Raw genomic sequence first — 19,173 nt, forward strand, 5'->3', positions numbered from 1 at the left:
ATTATTTTAATACTCCAAGCTTTTATTGCTAAAAGGGAGCTCTTGATAATAAGAACATGTTCACACAAACAACATATAACTCAATAAAAGTAACAACATATTATTCTAAGAACAGACATGACAGTCTAATACATGTATATACATACGTCAATGAAAAAATATAAAAAAAATAAATGTGTCCAAAAGTAAACACAAAAGAAATTGTGGAAATATTCCTCTGATAAAAACATTTACAGAATCTAATCTCATATTTAGATCCTGTAAAGTTTTTAAGCTCGACGAGTTCCTGTCGTTTCCAGAGTTCAGTTGGCAAAATCTGGTCAACCTTTAAAAACACCAGTGGAATCAATGGATCTTTAGGTCCAATTAGCTTTGCATTTCAGAGGAATGTTAATCCGACATGGAAAATAGTTCAATGAATATGATTGGGTAAAAGGCGTCGCCTGGTCTGTTGGAGCTAAAGGAAGATCAATGCAGCACTTTATTTACTTGCGATACCCACAATTGGAAAATCTGAGTAGAAAAAGAAAAAAACTGTGGAATAAATTGTTCATATGCCTCGTGAAATTATGTCTAACACATCTATTGGTGCTTCTGCTGTTAATAATTTGGACAGTTTATTCATAATTTTCAGGTTTGCTATGAACTCTGACAAGGTTGCAAGAGCCTTTGAAAGAGAAGCAAGCTCAGCGAATTATAAATCCTCCACTGTAACAAACACTAGGTCTGAAGGACTTTTTGATATATCTGTGCCATATCTCTGACAAAAATATATTTCCAAGTCTGGTTTTATGAAACAGCCTGTTCTGATGAAGACAGTGGCTTAGCTTCGATGAGGAGATAAATACCTAAATGTATGAAGAATGAGAACTGCAGCAAAGTGGAAACTCACTCTTGATTGTAGTTTTCTCAGAAAAAAAAACATAAGACCTCGTCTAGCCTTATTTGTTACAGCTCTTAATTGTTGCCTTAGCCTTACATATTAGTAAATCTTATAAGGTATTACATAAATTTGCCTTACCTGAATGGCATGTTGTTTTGTTTCCCCTGTTTTAAAGATTAGCTGTGAGAAAGGGGTTTCTGTGTGACATCCTTGTCACTCCTCAGAGAAAAAAAAAAAAAGCCTCATGAATTACTAACACTTACACTCTGAGCAACCTTAACCACTACCTGAATTACAAAAAAAAAGCAATAACAGAAGAAATATACAAGGTGGGTAAATACATTTTTGCAGGACTGTTTGTGGACCTTGCTGCATTATTACAACCTGAATGTATTAAGTTGAAGTCCTTTGTTGTCTCCTCCAAGCAACAACATCCAAACTATATTTATTTCTTAGTCACTCACTGACTTACCAGCCTTCATAGAAGGACATTTTGTCAAAGCACCAATGTCTGACTTTATTTAAAGGAGTTCAAACATATTATAACCCATCTGCATCAGCAGCGCCTGAAGCTTCAGCCGAGTTTAGCCACTATGGGACATTTGACAGAAACTCTCCAGTGCAAAGGCATATTTCTCTCAGTCACATCCCTGTCTTAGGGTAGGCAGAAATACTTAGTTGTTGACCTAAAATGACATTGTTTATCTTATCATCGTTCCCTGGAAACATCGAATAGTAATAATGATTTGAATGTTTACAAACCAAACCCTGCATGAATCCCTGAATGCTATGATGGCTCAGTAAAGAATTTTGTCTCGAGGAAAACAATTATAATGCATAATTGTGCGATGTTGAGCAAGCTGCTTTGAATTCAGGTACCTTCAGCCAGAACAGCATGTGGTCTTCACACAAGCAGGATGTCTAAAATGGATTGATGTGCAGCTGCTGAAGTTGTGCTAAAAAAAAAAAATATATATATATACATATATATATATATATATATATATATATATATATATATATATATATATATATATATATATATATATATATATATATATATATTTTTTTTTTTTTTTTTTCATAATGACAAAATGCGAAACGTTTGGTTGAGCTCAAGAGATAAAAGAGAGTCAGTCAGGGTGAGTCCAGGAGGAAAATGTGCAATATGCATATTAAGAGGACAACTGATTAAGTGGTAATAAACATTCTGCTCTTTTAGAGGCGACGACTCGCTCCGAGCCAGAAAACCACCGGTGCTTCAGATCATTACTATACGAAGAGTCTCCTCCATGGGAGCTCTCAGTTTAGAGAGCCAAACAAAAAACCCTGATGTAAAGACTCTCTGCAACGAAGAAGCTCCTCTTCTCTTCTTTTCTCCTCTCCTTTCTCCTAATGATTAGCATTTCAAACAGTTCTTGTTTTGCGTTAGGACTTCATGCTTGTGTGCATGCCATCACAGCCTTGCAGATGGTGGCCTGTGACCAGCGGGGTAAAAAAAAAAGAAAAAGAAAAGCTGCCTTTGTATGCGTGTGCATTTGTGTAGGGAGTGAGAGTGCTTCTTTACGGTAGTCTAAAGGGACCTGACCTCGTTAGGAAGCTAAGAGTAAGGGACAGCGCCGACTACAATTGCCACACAGTGTAATCATGAATTTCTCAGTGTTTGTGGTCTGTTGCTTTAAGCGACAGCGAGTCACGATCCACAGACTAGGTTCACTTTCTGCCACCTGGAAAAAAAAAAAAAAATCCACGAAATGTCTTTTTAAGGGTCTGCCAGCAGCTCGGGCCAAACCTTGATTGAGCGCATCACAATGTGCCCGGCATTTCAAGCAAGAAAACAAAGACTTTAGCTGAAGCTCTCAGTTTGGATTTGGAAAAAAACTACATCACTTAATCTCTTGTCCAATCTCTTGGATTGTTCTCTCTAGGGGATTAACACAAAACAAAACTATTCAAAGAAAAATGAAAATTAAATAATGAGTTTCTGCAGTTTTGAGCTCAGCCAGGAGATATCTAATTAAATATCTGTTTTTCCCGGCTTTGTCTGTGAGGGGTCCAATATTGCAAAAAGTTGACAGCAGCCGGTCAGGTGAGGATTGAACTTTTTAGCAGAAGCTTCTGTCTTGCTACCGTGCCACCTAAAAAACAGATACAGAAGACAAAGAGTGAGTGGTTCTTTCTTTTTGTAAGGGGAAATCGATATTGATACTTTTGGACACAAAGTAAAGCTTAGTGTGTTGGAAATTCTGACTTTTTTTAAAATTATTATTATTATTTTAGTCAAACATTCACAGATTTCTACCTCCAGCTCCAAAGCTTGACATCTAAACTACAGTATGTAAACTTGAAGTCTGTCAAGAGATAAGCTAGTGCAGCTGATAAACTTACCCAAAGGCTGGTAAAGTGTGTGTCTCAGATAAGACTAGCTAAAAGTGAGAAAAGCTCTCAATATTGAAGTAAAACAAAGAAAGCTGAACAGTGGTGCTTCCTGCAAAAATGCTGCCCTTGTAAAGTTTGATACAGATTTTGCCACAGTGAGCTAACTCACATTTTATGCCATTTTTTTTATTATTGCTTTGCTGAAGCATCTTCATAGATTACAGCCATAACTAGTGATTTATTGCACTTTAATCAGGGCTATAACTTACAAAACTCCTAAAGAATATCTGCTATGGTAAAACAGATCAAATAGAAATGTACAGTTTTGAGATTTTTCTGTCTAAGCTGTTCCAGGTCAAGAAGGGTTTTTATCCTAGCAAAATCAATCCTGTGCCAATCTCCTACATCAAATTCATTTTCATTTCAGGCCACATAAACTTAATTAATGTCAACATTCTGCCAGTTGTGGCAGAATGTATTAATAAAACTGCCTATTAAAAACTGTTAAAATGTTATAGCTTTCTTTGGGTTTGATGAATACTTCTAATAATTAAACACTATTAAACATCTTTTCATGTTGATGTACTTTTGCACGTACAAAAAAGCTCATTTGATTTGACTGATTAAAATAATATTTAAGTGCACAACTGTCATCTTGAAGGTTCTCTTTATCTGGTCCTCCAAAATCTACGGGGCCCCATAAACAGATGTGGCGCTCTGGGTTCTAGACTCTAATTCATCTGCCACTATTTCATGGTCGGTGATTCAACCCCTATTTATCTGCTATGTAGGGCCACATAAATGGCACTGCTGCTGTTTATGTGGCCCTAAATAGTAATAGTGGGCTGAATTTGGCCCGCGGGCCTCGAGTTTGACACGTGTCCTACATAAAAGAGTTTCTGTCTTGGTACTAAGTCTGTCTTTGTCCAGAGAAAAGGACAAGTTTTAAAGCTAAGGGCTGGTTTGGGAAGCCAAACTACCGATAACCAAGTTGTTTCTTTTTACACATGCAGGACAATGCGTTCTACATAGCTGCTTTCACAGTCGCTGTTCTCGGCCGAATCTATGAATGACCGTGAATGAACTTGGAAAGAATTCACAACACTTTGCTTTTTTCATATTTTGCTACGTTACAGCCACCAGTGCTTAAACTGGTGCTGTGTGAGCACTGCTGATCAAACCAGTGCTGGTCTGGGTGTGTTGTGAAGCAACAAGGCACTCTAAAGCATTAAATGCAGTTTCACAAGAAAATTTGAAGCCTCCTGGTGGCCAGTAGGAAGAATCCATGTTTAGGTTGCTTCCCCTTTACCTTTATTTTTCAAAGCAGTTCTGGGGCTGTGTACGTAGTATATTTACAAGCTTTGATAAAATCTCAATTTACTGCACTGCGTTGATTAAAGTAAGAAGTATCCATTACAAAGAGAGCAGGGACAGAGTGAAAGAGAGAATAAATTCTGCAACAGTCATGTCACCCCAGTATTATCATCGACTTACAGCTACGGCTTACAAAAGTCTATTTTGTGGCCGATGAATCAACCCCTGTGAACTAAAGACAAGACATTTGCCTGGCCTGTTATCAGCCTATTAAATGGCCTTTACAGAGTGTTATCACTCTCATAGATATGAGCAATTGGTGCCTTCCTCCACCTCATCCCACTTTTGGCAGCCCCAGTTTTCATTCTTTTTGATCAGTGATAAACCCGTGATAAACACAAAATGAGCCAGATTACACAGGCAGGCTCCCGCAGAAGCATAAAAAACTGGACTAAAGGTCGCTGCTGGTGTTGTTGCCTCAAGCTGACTGAAGGAGCAGGCCTTTCACACAATACTTACATCTGACGATCCAAGCTTGTAGCTAATCTCAGTCCTTCTCCTTGAATTGCAACTTGTTTTACAGCATATCTAGCAAAACTGCTTCAACTTCGTGTTGGTTTATTTAGTAATGCACCAGAGGTCATTCCAGGCTATGAACTTTAAGCAAAACTAAATGAGTTATTTTTGAATAAGTGTTTGACATGGACAGCCTGTGGCATTACCAGCCTGAACTCTGCTGTGGTCTTTCTAATTTCTGCTCAAGTCAAAACCTTTCTCCCAACCTTTCACTTGTTGTCTCATTGTGGGCATTCAAACTGGATCTCTGCAAGCTTGGCATTGGTTAAATTTCACAAATGCTTCCCTCTGTGTGGGCTGTGAAACCAGTGAAAGGATACACTGGTTTTGAACAAATGCAACTCCCGGTCAAAGGTCTTGGACCAATCACTGGAGGTAATGGTTACTTAATGGGCTTGTCATATTTGGATCAGATATGCAAGAAGATTCGGAATAAGAACGCGCAGATGTACAACATTTTAACCCCTTTATTACATTGCCACTTGCAGAGCAGAGAGGACTTGAAGGAGTAATTATTATTTGAAAGTTGAAATAGTATTTAATGTCACTGAATTAGTAACATAGCTGATAAAAACATTGAAACCTAATCACTAAAGCGTGTTGTCACACAGCTCTCCCTCAACATGAGCTACGTTTGACCTGATTTAAACTCGCAGTGAACTGGTGGGCCTGATGTGAAAGTAAAAGTATGATTACAACCAGGCACTTTCTGGGCACATGTTGGGAAGGTCTCTGCTTGGCCTGCCTCTGCATGAGCTTACCGTGGTGTCACTCGTTCACTAATCCAAGAGATCTATAAAATATAAGATGAGCAGTGTTTACAAAACCACCAGCTGAAGATTTGTTGAAAATGACTCGAAATATGTCCTTAATGATTTGAAAACTCGGTTTCCCTTTCATGTCATCCAGGTATGGTAGATCAAAACGACTTATGGGACCAAATTGTTCTCATCAATTAGTTTCTTTCATCATGCTGTAGAATGCGAGTTTGCTTCAATTTTTTATGCTTTGACTTATGAGTTCTGTTTTTATTTTTCTAAAACTAAAGATCATCTTACATCCCCTCACAAAGAAGTCATCCCCCTTCCTGCAGCAAAAAGAAAAAAAAATGTACCTGAATCCTATTCTGTTTTATCCTTGATTAAATATTACCGTGTTGTGGCTGCAGTGAAGCCACTGATCCTTTTCGGCATGCTTCCATTGCTTACCTGCCCCACTTTCACTGTAAAATATTTCCCCCTCGCTATGAATTATGTATAAAAAGCAGTTCAACAAAAAGGCAACTTCAGAGACAGCTCGTTTCTAAAAGCGGTGGGGTTTTCCTTTGGCCGTCAGATTTAATTACATGGGTTTTAGTGTGCAGAATTAGTTCACAGCTTATTTCCTGTTTGTCCTCTTGGCCCCATCATTCACCAGATTATGGAATTAGGTTTTCCGAGCGCACTGAGGATGGCGAGAGCAAGAGGTTTGATACAGCCAATGGGAGCAGTTATTACACTTGATTGCGGAATCTGTCAGAATCAAAGGATAGCAGCGGAGAATAAAGTTTTAGGACGTATACAAGTCAACCAGGAAGTCCCCAAAAAAGATTAGGCTCGCCACGAAACCAGATCTGCATGCAGTGCTTTACTGTGAAGTTGTTTTTTATTGTGTAAGGCTGAGAGCTTTTCCCTTTCTTTCCGATCTACTAATGAGATATGGGATGCCCACATACAGACCCCTAATGTAAATGACTGTCATCACTGACACAGTTATCTGCCTCATTGCTCTGTTTATCCTTCCAACAGTAACCTCATAAGCACACTGTATGCCCACTCAGCTGTTCTATAATTAATACTCCGAATGCCATTTTCATTCTTGTAAATGCGATGCATCATCTCAGTGCATCATGTATACATACAATAGTTAGGCTAACTTCAATGTGACATTTGTATGAATAAATTGGTTTCTCTCTCTGTGTGCTCTCTTCTTCAGTCCCTTTTCTTCTCTTTTTTTTTGGATGTCTGGCTTTCTTTATGGATCCTGTTCATCCATCCCCTAGACCCATTTGTAAAAGCTTGGCAGCATTCAAGGTTTCCTCCTGTTAAAAAGCAAGGTTTTTTTTGTTTTCTTTTCTTTTTTTTTCCCCCCCTTGCTTTTGCCTTCATGCTCGCTCCAGGGAGCTTAGGCACAGACATCTGTGTAGCGTCTTCAGACAATTTTGATTGCTATCGCTGCTATAAAAAAGAAACTTGAATAGAATGACTGTGTTGGATTGGGAACCTATTCAAGGTGTGCCTCACTTCTTGCCCACGGTCAGCTGGGATATGCCTCAGCACCCCTCCTGAAACCTTGTGAGGAATCAAGCAGGTAACGCTAACAGCTGGATGGATGGACAAATCCAACTATGACTCAGACTAATGCCGGGCCCCTCCTCACCTTCGTGGTCTTCACTTTGTTCCCAGAGATGCATGACCAACCAGTGAGGTCAGGGAGAACTCGACACTCCTCCCCCTGCAGACACGGCTCCATTTTACACCACCATTTCTGACGCACAATGGAGGCTAGAGGAGATAGGGTGGGGGGAGAGTGGCAAAGGGTCACTTTTTCGATTGAAGAACTTCCAAAAAAAAAAAGACGAGTTGTTTGGGAAAAAACATCCCAATCAGATGTCATGCTCCTTTGGACTTTAAAAGCCTCGACATCAGCGGTTTCTGGTGAATGTGACTCGACTTTGACACGCAACACTTTCCAGTCGTAGCAAAATATTTATTTTTTTGAGAGAGTTGCGAGAGGGGGTTTCTGTATTATTACCTTCAACACAAGAGGGCAGTGCCCTTGTTGTCCCGGCTACCTGTCCGGGGAAGCAAGAACACTTGACTGTTTGAGAGCGCTCTTCAATCTTATTCTTATTGCAGCAGCGATGAGCCGCAACCACTTCACATGTCCCCGTCCTCTCCTGTGATGACCCTGACCATGAAATGCAGTAAGGAAAAAAAGAAAATCAGTTTGATTCAAGAAGGAGCACAAGACCACTGCACTCACTATCTCAACAGTGGTGTCACTAAAGGTAACCAGCAGTTCTAACCTTGATGTTTTACATTTTTTTTTATTAATAGGAATTTAAGAAAGTGGAAAACAAGCTGGAGAAAAATGCTAAGCTTTATTGATGAACTTTTTGTCCCGGTCTCTGTCTGATGAATGTGTAAACAAAATGTCTATTATAATTGTTTAAAGCTATTGGTTTTGGTGAGCCACTCAAACATTCATCAGTGACCCTTTAAAACTCCACAGATATAGGCGGTGTCCTGGCGTTAATCAATGTTAAATTCTGGAAAAAATAAATGACTTTTTATCTCATTTTAATTACCCAGTAAGAAGGCAGCTGAACAATTACTTAGACCGCTTGTTGTTATTGTTTTTAGAGCAACAGCACCACCTAGTGGAATGAGAAGTATCACCAATCCAAATCATGACCTGATACGTGTCTGACCGCCAGAAATCAGAGGGAAAGTAACAGTACTGTTGTGTATCTTTACTCAAGTATCTTAAGTTATCCCATACATTATCCAAACAAGAGTATAAAAGTACTTGAAAATATACGTCAAGTACAAACTATTTGATGAAAATAATGTAGTGAAACTTGCAAAAATGTTATGTACAAATTCTGTTTTTTAGATAATGACACTTGTTTGAATATATGAGTAACACATAATAGCAAAGTAGCAAATTGAAGAAGAACAAACATTTCCAAGTATTTTTTTTTTTTACAACATCGATCTTATTTATACAGTCAAATTCAAAAACTTAGAATATGCCAAATGTATTGCACACTAGATATAAGCAAAATGTTTAGAAACTCAGAGACAACGAAGGACGGAACATTTATTTTCTCTACTTCACTATTCTAGTTCATTACTATCACATATTTCAAAAGTACTTCACTTGAACATTCATATTTTATGCTGTTTCGTGATGGTACTTCCCGATCTTCCTGTCACAAGTAATGTACTTTTTACTCCACTACATTATCTGACAGTTTAAGTCTCTAGGTGCTCCTCAGTACATATTATATGCAAATGCAGAGTTATGTAAACCATTGCTTGATTTCTTTAAGTAATGCCTCGAAACCTTTTTTCCCCATGACACAAAATCCTGTCTCTTCATTTAAAATGTGTAAACCATTATATTATCATCTCCAGGGAATTGAAGAATTTTCCAAAAGCCCCCAGGGGGACTGAACATCTAGAGCAGAAACCACTGATTTTATAGCAACAAATTCATATATAGAGATCTATGAAAAGAAAACCTTGAAAATCTGCTTAGAGCTTCTAATTTAATAAATAGGTATGCAGTTCAGTAAATAGGAATGTGTTTAAAAAACTAATTTACATAAACAATTAAATTCTAAAAGCACGTCGTTGCGGTCTGTACAATCATGGCGAACACTGCAGGCATCTCCACCATTCATTTGCAGCTTTCAAGAAGAGGGTAACCACAAAGGGTTAACTGCAAGATAAGCGTCCTACTAATGGAGTGCTCCATAGTCTAATAATGGAAAGTTGACTGGAAGGTAAAAGTGCATTCGCTCCCAAGATGGAGAAAGCCATAACCCAGCTATAACCTATATATTATTTTATTTCTCGTTTTATATATTACATATTACATATCAAGTGATATTCAAATTGTCAGATGACCTTTGCTTTAGTTTCCATAAGCTGTGTCCTGTAATTATAAAAAAAATAAGTTAAATAAATGGTTTAATTTTACTGTATTTCATTCTGCTTAATGAAAATATATGTTTCAGTTTGGAATCAAATTACTGCAATTACTTAACTCTTCAGTGATATTTTTATAAACTGAGATGCATCTGCGAGAATTGTTAAGGATCACTAATTTCATACTTTGTAAACAAAGAAAAACAACAACTGCGCTGTGACTTATAGCATCATAAAACATGTGCGGTGGATCTAGAGATGGTTGTGCTTTAACTGAGCTCTGCTCCAATTCAGCAGGCCTTTGACCAGGAGCCCTAATGAGCCCCGCTGGGTGTGTATTGGTCTGACCGGGCTGATGCTTACCTCTCTGTCCTCGAGAGCTTTGGTTGCCACTGGACACTTGCTGGATGCTGAGGTTTACTGTGCAGAGCAAAATGAACCCCCAGAGTAATTGTTGTGTCAGTTTGATCATCTTCATCTTACCTACACAGGAAAATGGAGATTCATGCAAAATGTGTGGAACAGGCTGTGATTTTTAAATTGCACAGGTGAGTCTAAGCGGTGCGCATTAAGTTGATTTACCAGAATGTGAAAAATTTAATTTGAAAAACAAAACAAAAAAACAAGCCAAACGCCTGGGAGCAATATTTGGAGCAGACGAGACCCAGACCTAAAGTCTTTTCTGAGTCATATTTTCCTTTCAGCTGTGTATATCTTTGTGAATAAAGTGGTTGTCCTGATGAGTCACGCAAAAAAAAAAAAAAAAAAAAACTGGAACGCAACTTTAATCCTAAGTACCACAGAGCATCTGAACCATGATGATACAAAGTGAACACTCCATGAGCAACTTACGTTTTGCATAAAAATACAGATTTTTATAGTACATCTGCTTTTTGCATTGGCAGAAAGATAAATTTGAACCAAACTAATTAGGTGCTATTACAGTGTTATTAAACCTACCTTCCTATTTAAAGACACTATGTACATTAGTGTGTGGCATACCGAGCTTCTAATAGCAATGAGAATTAATGTTCTCCACTTACTTGCGCCTTGTGTCTTATTTATGTGCATGATAAGGCTTCAGAGGAGTCCCCATCAGTCTGTCTGCGTAAGAGCACCATCAGGAGAAAAACAAGGTTGTATTAAATACTAATCTCCAGTTTTGAAGCATTATCCCTCGAAGTTGGAAAAAATAAAAAATAAAATCAAGTAAATAAATAATCACAGGAGTGTAGGCCTGCTGCAGAACAAAGAATGAAAAAGTCAGCTCCAGAAAAAAAAAAAAGAAGCACTCTCACAGATCCGCTCCTGTCCCAGGAGTCACACCGTAGTTACCCTTTAGACAGGAAGCAACGGGAGAGAGACGCTTGTTCACGACAGAACCAGACAAGCTTGTCAGTTCCATCCAAGAGGAAAATTAAAACTTAATCAAGACAGAAACCATCTGTCTTCCGGACAATAAGCGGCCACTTTCATTAGTGCCTTAAGAAGCTTAAGGGAAGTGTTGACATGCACACTGGATATGGAGAATGATTTTTTTTTTCTTTTTTTTTCTCTTTAAAATATATCTATTTTAAATATATATATATATATATATATATATATATATATATATATATATATATATATATATATATATTTCTCCTTTAATTAGGTTACATTTTAAAGAGAGTTATAATATTCACTGAAACTATAACATAAAACCTAAATTATTAAATTTAGGCAAGAAATAAAAGGATCAGGGTGATTCCTTGATGAAAAGCTCTAAAAATAAAGATCAACTGTTGGTGGGTGGAGAAGATTTAATCTGGAGAAAATTGGTTTTCAGCTAAACATTTCACTGATGATAATGTGCTACATTAAAATACTGATACATTTGAATTCAACGGGCAATCATCTCTCTGGACGGGTTGAGAAATGTTTAAAACATGTAATTAAAAAAACAAACATGTTTTTTTAATTACAAAAAAAACATGTTTGACCTATTAAAAAAAATTGTTTTATACGTCAACAGGCTATGAAAAAAATTAAGCTGAGATTGGATCAGTAGCCGTTTAATTATCCAGTAATGATTTAGAATAACATATAATAAAAATACAAATGAAGCCTTCTGACTGCTCTGCTGTGTCAGAACCGTTATATTTTGTGACCACATGCTTGAGATGATGTTGAAGCGACGCCAAGCAGGTGTTTGTTGGGCAGGGGGACATTAATTTCTGAAGATATGTCCCGTGGTCTACTGAAACTAAAGTGGGACTGCTTGGCTGTAACGCCCAATGTTACATTTGTAGGACAGGGAACAACTGCCTGAAGTAAACCCATTTTATTTGAAGTGTATGGGTGGCAGGAACATGCTATGGGGCAATTTTGTTGCAGGAGGAACTGGTGTGCCTCATAAAATAGATGGCACCATGAGGAAAAAGCATTATGTTGAAATATTAAAGCAACATCCAGGAACAAATTGGTCTTTCACATTTGCATTGATCCCAGAACCCAAGACAATTCAGAGAGTACGCTGTGGACGTGAAAAAAAACAACATTTCTAATGATAAACTTTATTGGGTTGGAGTTTACATACATAATTACTCTCAAATAAGAAGAAACTGGATATAATATGAATCTGCACTGGACAAATAAAGAAGTAAACCATGTTACAAAAACAATATTATTTGATTCCATCTTCAGATAACACAATTGACATGATGCCTCACAAGTGAGACCTTCTGCGCCGTATTTACATCCTGATGTCAAATGTGCAACTGCAACAGCAAGAGAAACGGAGCGATCCTACATCCAGTTCGCGTTCAGATGCGTCAGTGCGGTTTAGTCTGTTAGCTTTTGACTCAAGCGGTGAAATTAATCTTGAATAGAACCGTCTGTGGAGTGGTGACGTCGGCAACAGCTATTTCCTGTCCGTCTGACAAGCCCAGCTCTGCATTGGAGGGAAATAAAATATGATGCATCTGCAGTTTTAAGGCCAAAAATAAAAAATAAATAAAGAAAAAAGACATCTCTTGTGTACCTTTTAAAGTTTTGCAGAGGTTTGGCCTTGTGCGCTCCTCGATGGACTTAACAGACTGCAATAAGATTAGGAAATGTGTTTTAGCTCAAGGTAACGGATTGTGCAGCAGTTTAAATGTTACATAATTACCTGCAGATACAAAGTCTTGTTCTTTCCTTCCAGGGTTGTGGTGATGGCCGGTGATTTCATTTGTCTGGACAGAAAAATTACACCATCTTAAAGTGATCATAGATCAAATTTGTACATTTCTCATGTTGTCGTGTTTTTGTTCCGAGAACTCACAAGGAGGCCGTCTCTGTCAGGTACTCTAAAACTTCCTGTAATTTGGCAGAAGGAGGGAACTGGAGATCTTGAGGTATCTGGCTGCATGCTGTGCAATTTTCCTGTCAAAGAAAGATGATTTGAAACACCGATCATTGTTCTCTGTATGAAAACTGCGAGCGCAGTCTATGGTTAGTTAAAGAAAAAAAAAAAAAAACACAAACCTTTCTCTCAGCTTCAAAGGTGTAGGTGTATAGTCCATCCACGTCATTAAAAACCATGTAGTTATTCAAGGGAATATATGCACTGAAAAGACAAATCTGACTGTAATTGATGCTCACATCAAGGAATAAAACCTTGAAGAAAATCTGTTTCTCTAACAAACCTCGTAGCGATTTTAAAGACCTCAGTTGCACAGGCAGCTGTGAAGAGCAGAAGTAAAATGTATAAAAATGTTAATGATTTTCTGAATTTAATAGTTTTAATATTGCATTCTAACTACTTAAACTCTTAAAATCATTAGGTAAAACAAACTAGTTTAGTACAAACAGCAGAAACGACTCGGACTAAAATGTTTAAAGTAACCATTTAAGAAAAAGTAAACCATAATTCATTGCTAAGGTTGTATGTTAGAATATAAAGTCATATCCTCCATGAAACATCTATACAACATCCTGTTTACATCCAACTCAGGTTTTCCCATCATTTTCTAATTGCATGAGGCTAGATGTGGTTCAGTTTCATCATTTAGATTTAAACAATAAAAGATTAAAATCACACAGGAAACTTTGGGTTTGATGCTCCTTGAGTTAAATATCACTGAAAAGAATCAAAATTCAGCTTATTTAGGGGAGTTTTGGTGCTTTGTAGTTTGTTATTGTCGCCTAAAAAAAGGCTGTTCTGCTGCCGCATATTTAGCTCGCATGAATTACCACACACTTTCACGCAACGTTCATTTTTATACACGCTGAGTTGTAAAATATTGTGCTGCACATTTTTTTGGGTGTACAGCATTTATACATGAGTCACTTTGTAATTTAACAGCAGGACAAGACTGAGCTTTGAGACACACGGGCCCCTGAAGACTGGAAAACTGGTATTGTGACTAATAACACTCGTTCAAGAAGAAAAAATGCTGCCACAAGAAGAAAGACAGTTCCTCTGTTTCTATGCCAACAGAGGTGAGTCTACTGCATTTGAAACTTAAAACGCTAAAATTGAAAACAAAAATCAAATTGTGAAAAAAAAAAAGAACAAGCTCTTATGTTGAAACTGTTCCTGCATCCTCTGCTTCAGAATATGTTTTTCATAAAAGGAAAAGCAAATTGACCGATGATGCCAAAAGCTCCAGTGAAGAAACATAGCCACTTTAAAAACCCAGGTTTTATACCAGCAATAACAGCATTAGTTGATGCCACAGCGGGAATAATCCTCTTCACAACTCCTGCAACACAAAAGCCGACTCTGAGGTTAATTCTATCAGTTCTGTCAAAAATAAGAAGTGGTGTGACAAATTAGCGCTGCATGAATTAAAAGTTTTATAATTCACAGTCTCACCTTGCGTGAGTCTGTACGTCACTCCCGTGATGTTAAACTCTGCCGCTCTTTCTTGGGATTTCTCAAACACCCACTGGATGTGTTCTGGATTGTCACCGTCTAAACTCGTGTCTAGTTGAGAGGAAGGCAGAAGTTATACACGTTTATACAAACTCAGCGATTTCTCTTTCCCACATTATATACATTTAGATTGATGCAAACCTCCAAAAGGCCTTTCTTTGGACCACTGTAAGATTCTGGCGTATTCCACGCAGTGTTCTGGTAGCCGCGGCATTGTTGCGATGGTACACATGGGGAAATTTATCTGTGGATTGAAACAATTGAAAGAGAAGCATTTTCCATGAGGACTTTGAGTCTCACATTTTGTTTTGTTTTCTAAAATACTTTCATGTTCCATATCGTTATTTTTTTTACTTATCTTCTTCTGAATTTTTTTAGCTCCTCTATAGTTTCTATCTCAAAACCATTAATTCTTTAAACATTCTTTATTTTCACAAAGCTTGCTCTAGCAGACCGCTTTACTTAAAATAAAAGCTGTCAAGAAAAGTGGAACATGCGGTGTTTCTGTACATAGATGATTCATAATTTGTTCTGCTGGAAGTTTGACTTTTTCGGTCAGGTGGAGTAAAAACCTTACACCAAAACAGTTAAACTGGGATTCATGCCCACACCAGGCTGAAAACTTATCAGAGATCAATGGATTTCCGAGGTTTAGAAAGTGAACCTAGAAAAAATGGGGTTGCTACCTGTGGTGGGTACAGCTCCAGCGTGCAATCAATACACGCAGTCATGCCCGGCAGGATGACACGAGCGTTTCCTTTAAAGCCCTCCGTCCCCCCGTCGATGAGGGGGATGATGGAGCTGGGATCAAGGACTCCATCTTCATAGCTCAGGAGAGATATCTACAGAGATCAATCAATTAGGTTAGCTAAGCCTCTCCACATAAACAGCAGGTCATAATAGACAAGAGGAAAATATATATATATATATATATATATATGTATTTATATATATATATATTTTTTTTCTTTCATTTAAATTGTACCAGCATTCCATTTATCCAGCGTCTAGCGATAATGGAGTCAAGTCCGCAGACAATGATGTGAAACTCTGCAAAGATAAACAGCTTGGGATGAGTTTGACCCCTCAAGTCATTCAAATAACCGATTAACTCTGCTGAGGTTTAGAGGCAGAAATGCACTTACGCCTATAGAAAGAATCATCAAAGTCTTGGATCTTTTTAAAGTGACTGAATGCTATCACTCAGGAAAGAAGCCGGGGAACCATGCAGTCGTATAACACAATGTTAGCTACACATGACTTGTTTAAGCAGGATGAAGAGTGAAGGATACGGGACAACTTTACATCCTGAGATACGACTGTTGATAAAATCAGCAGCCACATCCGCCTTTGGTCTTCCAACGTCTTTGGGCCTACACAAAGAATTAATGTTATTTATGAAAGATGTGGCAAGATGTACATACCAGGCTTTATGTATAGGAGATGATGGAACATCGAGATTTGATGGATGGAATAAATACTATTTTTAAATACTGATTCATGAGAAAGTCTGGAAATTTTCCCATAGTGTTAAGTTAATTTACTTTGATTGAACCCTTCTCACGAACCATCTTGGCTCTTGTTAAAAAATGACTTTTTTTTTAAATTACAGAGGTAAAACTAACCTGAAAAGAAACTGCCTGTTAAGATTTGACACATCAATGGTATCCATGTCAACCACATGAATAAGGCGAAACCCAGACAGGGCCTAAATAGAAAAAAAAATACAACATTGATATAATAATGCACCTCAAATAGCCCAGACAGAATGGATTTGATATGCCACTATAGGAACGATTAAAACCATTTCCTTACCAGATTCTTAAGGAGTTCACATCCCAGTCCTCCTGCACCGATTACCAGAATCTTGCAGGTCTCCAATAAAAACTGCAGAGACTGATTCAACAAAAACAGCCATATTTAAACCAAACTACATCTGAACAGTGATGGACTCTATTCACATATTCAAGGCGGTCACCTCGGTGCTTGGCTCAAAGTCAGGATGGGTGAAAGGACCCGGCCTTTCCAAAAACTTCTTCACATGATTCCAGCGACCATCCCAGTCGCAGCCGCTATCCATGTGTCCACTATCAACAGCCATTCTGGATGCGAAACACACCAGAAACAAAACGGAAAAAGAAACACTGAACATGTACTATAGTTCAAATTATTGCATTTTACATTTTTGAAAAGAGATGCATGACACATCGGCATTAACATCTGTATCGGCTGATGTTAGTTACGTTTTAATCATCAGCCACCATCTAGTTTGTGTGCTTGAGGAGGGGTGAGTGGGTTCGCCCCATGGTATTTGTTTGGTCATGTAAAAGTGATGCAACACAGAATTGTGGGTAGGGCTGGGCAATATGGCCTAAAACTAAAATCTCAGATTCTTTTCTTACCCAATCCAGTTTGCAATTTTAATCAGTTGTTTTCTTTCTCCTTTTCTTTTCTTAAAAAAAATTACAAATGACAGAAAATATTTTCAAAAACTTGGTTTTATTTCAATCATACCTTGTAGGAGTTGACCTGAATTCTAAATACAACAATTTGACCTCCAGATCTTACTGTTACGAAGCAATAATGCATTCAACTGTGCAGTCCTTCCTTAACATCCTTTTTTGAAAATACAAAAATTTGATGGAAGATAACTTGGAATTGAGATCTGCTGTGCAGTAATAAATAAATAAAAAACACTAAGATGTACCACACTTAAATGTAAATCCTTAGAAAATACTTTCAATACTAAAGTTTCTCCCAAAAGCTTAGAAACAGAGAAATCTTGCTGCCTGTTTCATTTTGTTTTTAACAATTTTGTCTCTTTATTTCTTATTGGTTGTAGTTTACCTTGATTTTAGGTGGCTATGAGAACTGATCAGAAATATACAATTTATTGTAAAGTGATCGTAAATTGTATTTAATCAGAACAACAAAGAAAATCTGCAAACATCACTTCAATTTACTCAAACTTGGTCCAGGAGATGGTGGATGATGTTAGTGTCATTCTGATGGAGGTTCAGTAGCAGAATGGCTGCTTTAAAACAGAGTGGTGCCTAACATCATGTTGCTTTGATTGACCACAGTTATCTCAAGGATGAACTCATCACTCTGCATCAAATGGGCCATACAAACCAAAATTATGCAGCTAGCAGGATTGCAAGAAAATCAACTTCAATGAGAGGGGTTAAATTGCTGTGGGAGATCAACAAAGTCTAGGAAGAACCAGGAGCATCATCTAAAGAAGTGTAAACTAAGGAAAAAGATTACCACCACTGCAGAGCATGCATGGGCAGACATTCCTGCAAGCTCACCAAGTCTGAGACATATGGACGCTGGTCCAGTGCAAAAGATATAACAGTAATGAAGTAGTAAAGTTTGTAAATAACTATAGTTCTATTAAACTTGTTTTTAATAGCTTTAATGGACAACTGTCTTATTGGAATACTGTAACTGCTATTTAAACTTGAACACGTAGTTCTCCTGGGGTAATAAGTTTGACTCAATGTTCTATAATGTTACTGTATGTTGTCTTCAACAGTGCACATTCATGACCTGTTTGTAGCTAACAAGTATCGCGAGCTTTGCTAATTTGTCATTTGTAGAAAATGACAGATCTTCCTCTTTCTGTGTTATATCCCACAGTCCTGCTCCCCCCCAAAAGTAAAGGATCTCAACCAGTTAACAAGGATATTAAGTGACCCTCTGCTCGTTGCCAACATGTTTATTTTTTATGTCTGCTGGCCCAGCAGTCGCTGCTTACAGTGCAACGCAAACCTGCCGCCAGTCAGAGACCTTTATTTAGCATTCGTCACTAACTTCTCAGTCAGGTCCTCTAATCGCCTTCTTTTCTTCTCCCTGGAAAAAAAAACAGTAAATCAGGCTCGTTTTAAGAGAAACTAAGGGTTATATTGACGGTAAAAATGACATTTGACGTTCATTGAGACTTACGGCTCCTCGGCATCCGCCATACTTTCACGGTCCCATGTCCTCGATTCAGGCTGCACTATATTCAGGGGAGTCAAAGCTGCGCAGCGAACCGCAGCTCCCGCGTTAACACAGAACTATGTGACTATCATGTACACCAGAGGGCGCTGTTGCTTTTTTGTACTTCACTTTCAATGCACCACGCCACTGACAAAAACTGGACTGAAATACAGGTAGTGGTCCAGTCCAGCTTATGAAGTACCGTTGCTCATTGCTATCAGTGCTGTGGAAAAAAGTATCAGCATTTATTTATTTATTTATGCCATTATCTTTTGATCATTAAATTATTATTATTATTATTATTATTATTATTATTATTATTATTATTATTATTATTATTATTATTATTATTATTATAAATAAATTCTTAGGCATTTATTATAGCAAAGTGACGATATGATGTTCCAATGTGACAACCTTGTAAAATGTACAAAATAAAT

The 19,173-nt window shown here is 37.7% G+C and overlaps 2 protein-coding genes across 4 annotated transcripts; both read right to left on the reverse strand.

Moving 5' to 3' along the window:
• Nucleotides 1-6,522: 6,522 nt before the first annotated feature.
• Nucleotides 6,523-11,426, reverse strand: LOC106907051 (chemokine-like protein TAFA-2). Its single transcript, XM_088007205.1, is given in 4 exon segments — nt 6,523-6,663; nt 7,571-7,695; nt 7,946-8,101; nt 10,213-11,426. Coding segments are annotated over 4 exon segments (537 nt in total). The 5' UTR covers nt 10,328-11,426.
• Nucleotides 11,427-12,388: 962 nt separating this feature from the next.
• On the reverse strand, nt 12,389-18,773 carry LOC106907052 (NEDD8-activating enzyme E1 catalytic subunit). Of its 3 annotated transcripts, none has more exons than XM_014972580.2 (18): nt 18,698-18,773; nt 18,566-18,604; nt 16,728-16,851; nt 16,565-16,645; nt 16,375-16,457; nt 16,042-16,122; nt 15,895-15,938; nt 15,735-15,799; nt 15,436-15,591; nt 14,891-14,993; nt 14,690-14,800; nt 14,523-14,576; nt 13,518-13,554; nt 13,357-13,438; nt 13,154-13,254; nt 13,001-13,064; nt 12,872-12,926; nt 12,389-12,781 (listed from the first exon to the last, which is right to left on the reverse strand). In XM_014972580.2, the coding sequence occupies exons 1-18, from the start codon at nt 18,715-18,717 to the stop codon at nt 12,693-12,695; spliced, it is 1,389 nt and encodes a 462-aa protein (XP_014828066.1). In that variant the 5' UTR covers nt 18,718-18,773; the 3' UTR covers nt 12,389-12,692. The 3 variants fall into 3 exon arrangements, with proteins under 3 accessions (XP_014828066.1, XP_014828067.1, XP_014828068.1); XM_014972581.2 differs by having other exon boundaries at nt 18,510-18,604; nt 18,698-18,761; XM_014972582.2 differs by having other exon boundaries at nt 18,542-18,604; nt 18,698-18,750.
• Nucleotides 18,774-19,173: the final 400 nt, after the last annotated feature.

The sequence above is a fragment of the Poecilia mexicana genome, unplaced genomic scaffold, assembly GCF_051168715.1.
Source record: "Poecilia mexicana isolate PSO_F unplaced genomic scaffold, ASM5116871v1 scaffold_7, whole genome shotgun sequence".
NCBI lineage: Eukaryota > Metazoa > Chordata > Actinopteri > Cyprinodontiformes > Poeciliidae > Poecilia > Poecilia mexicana.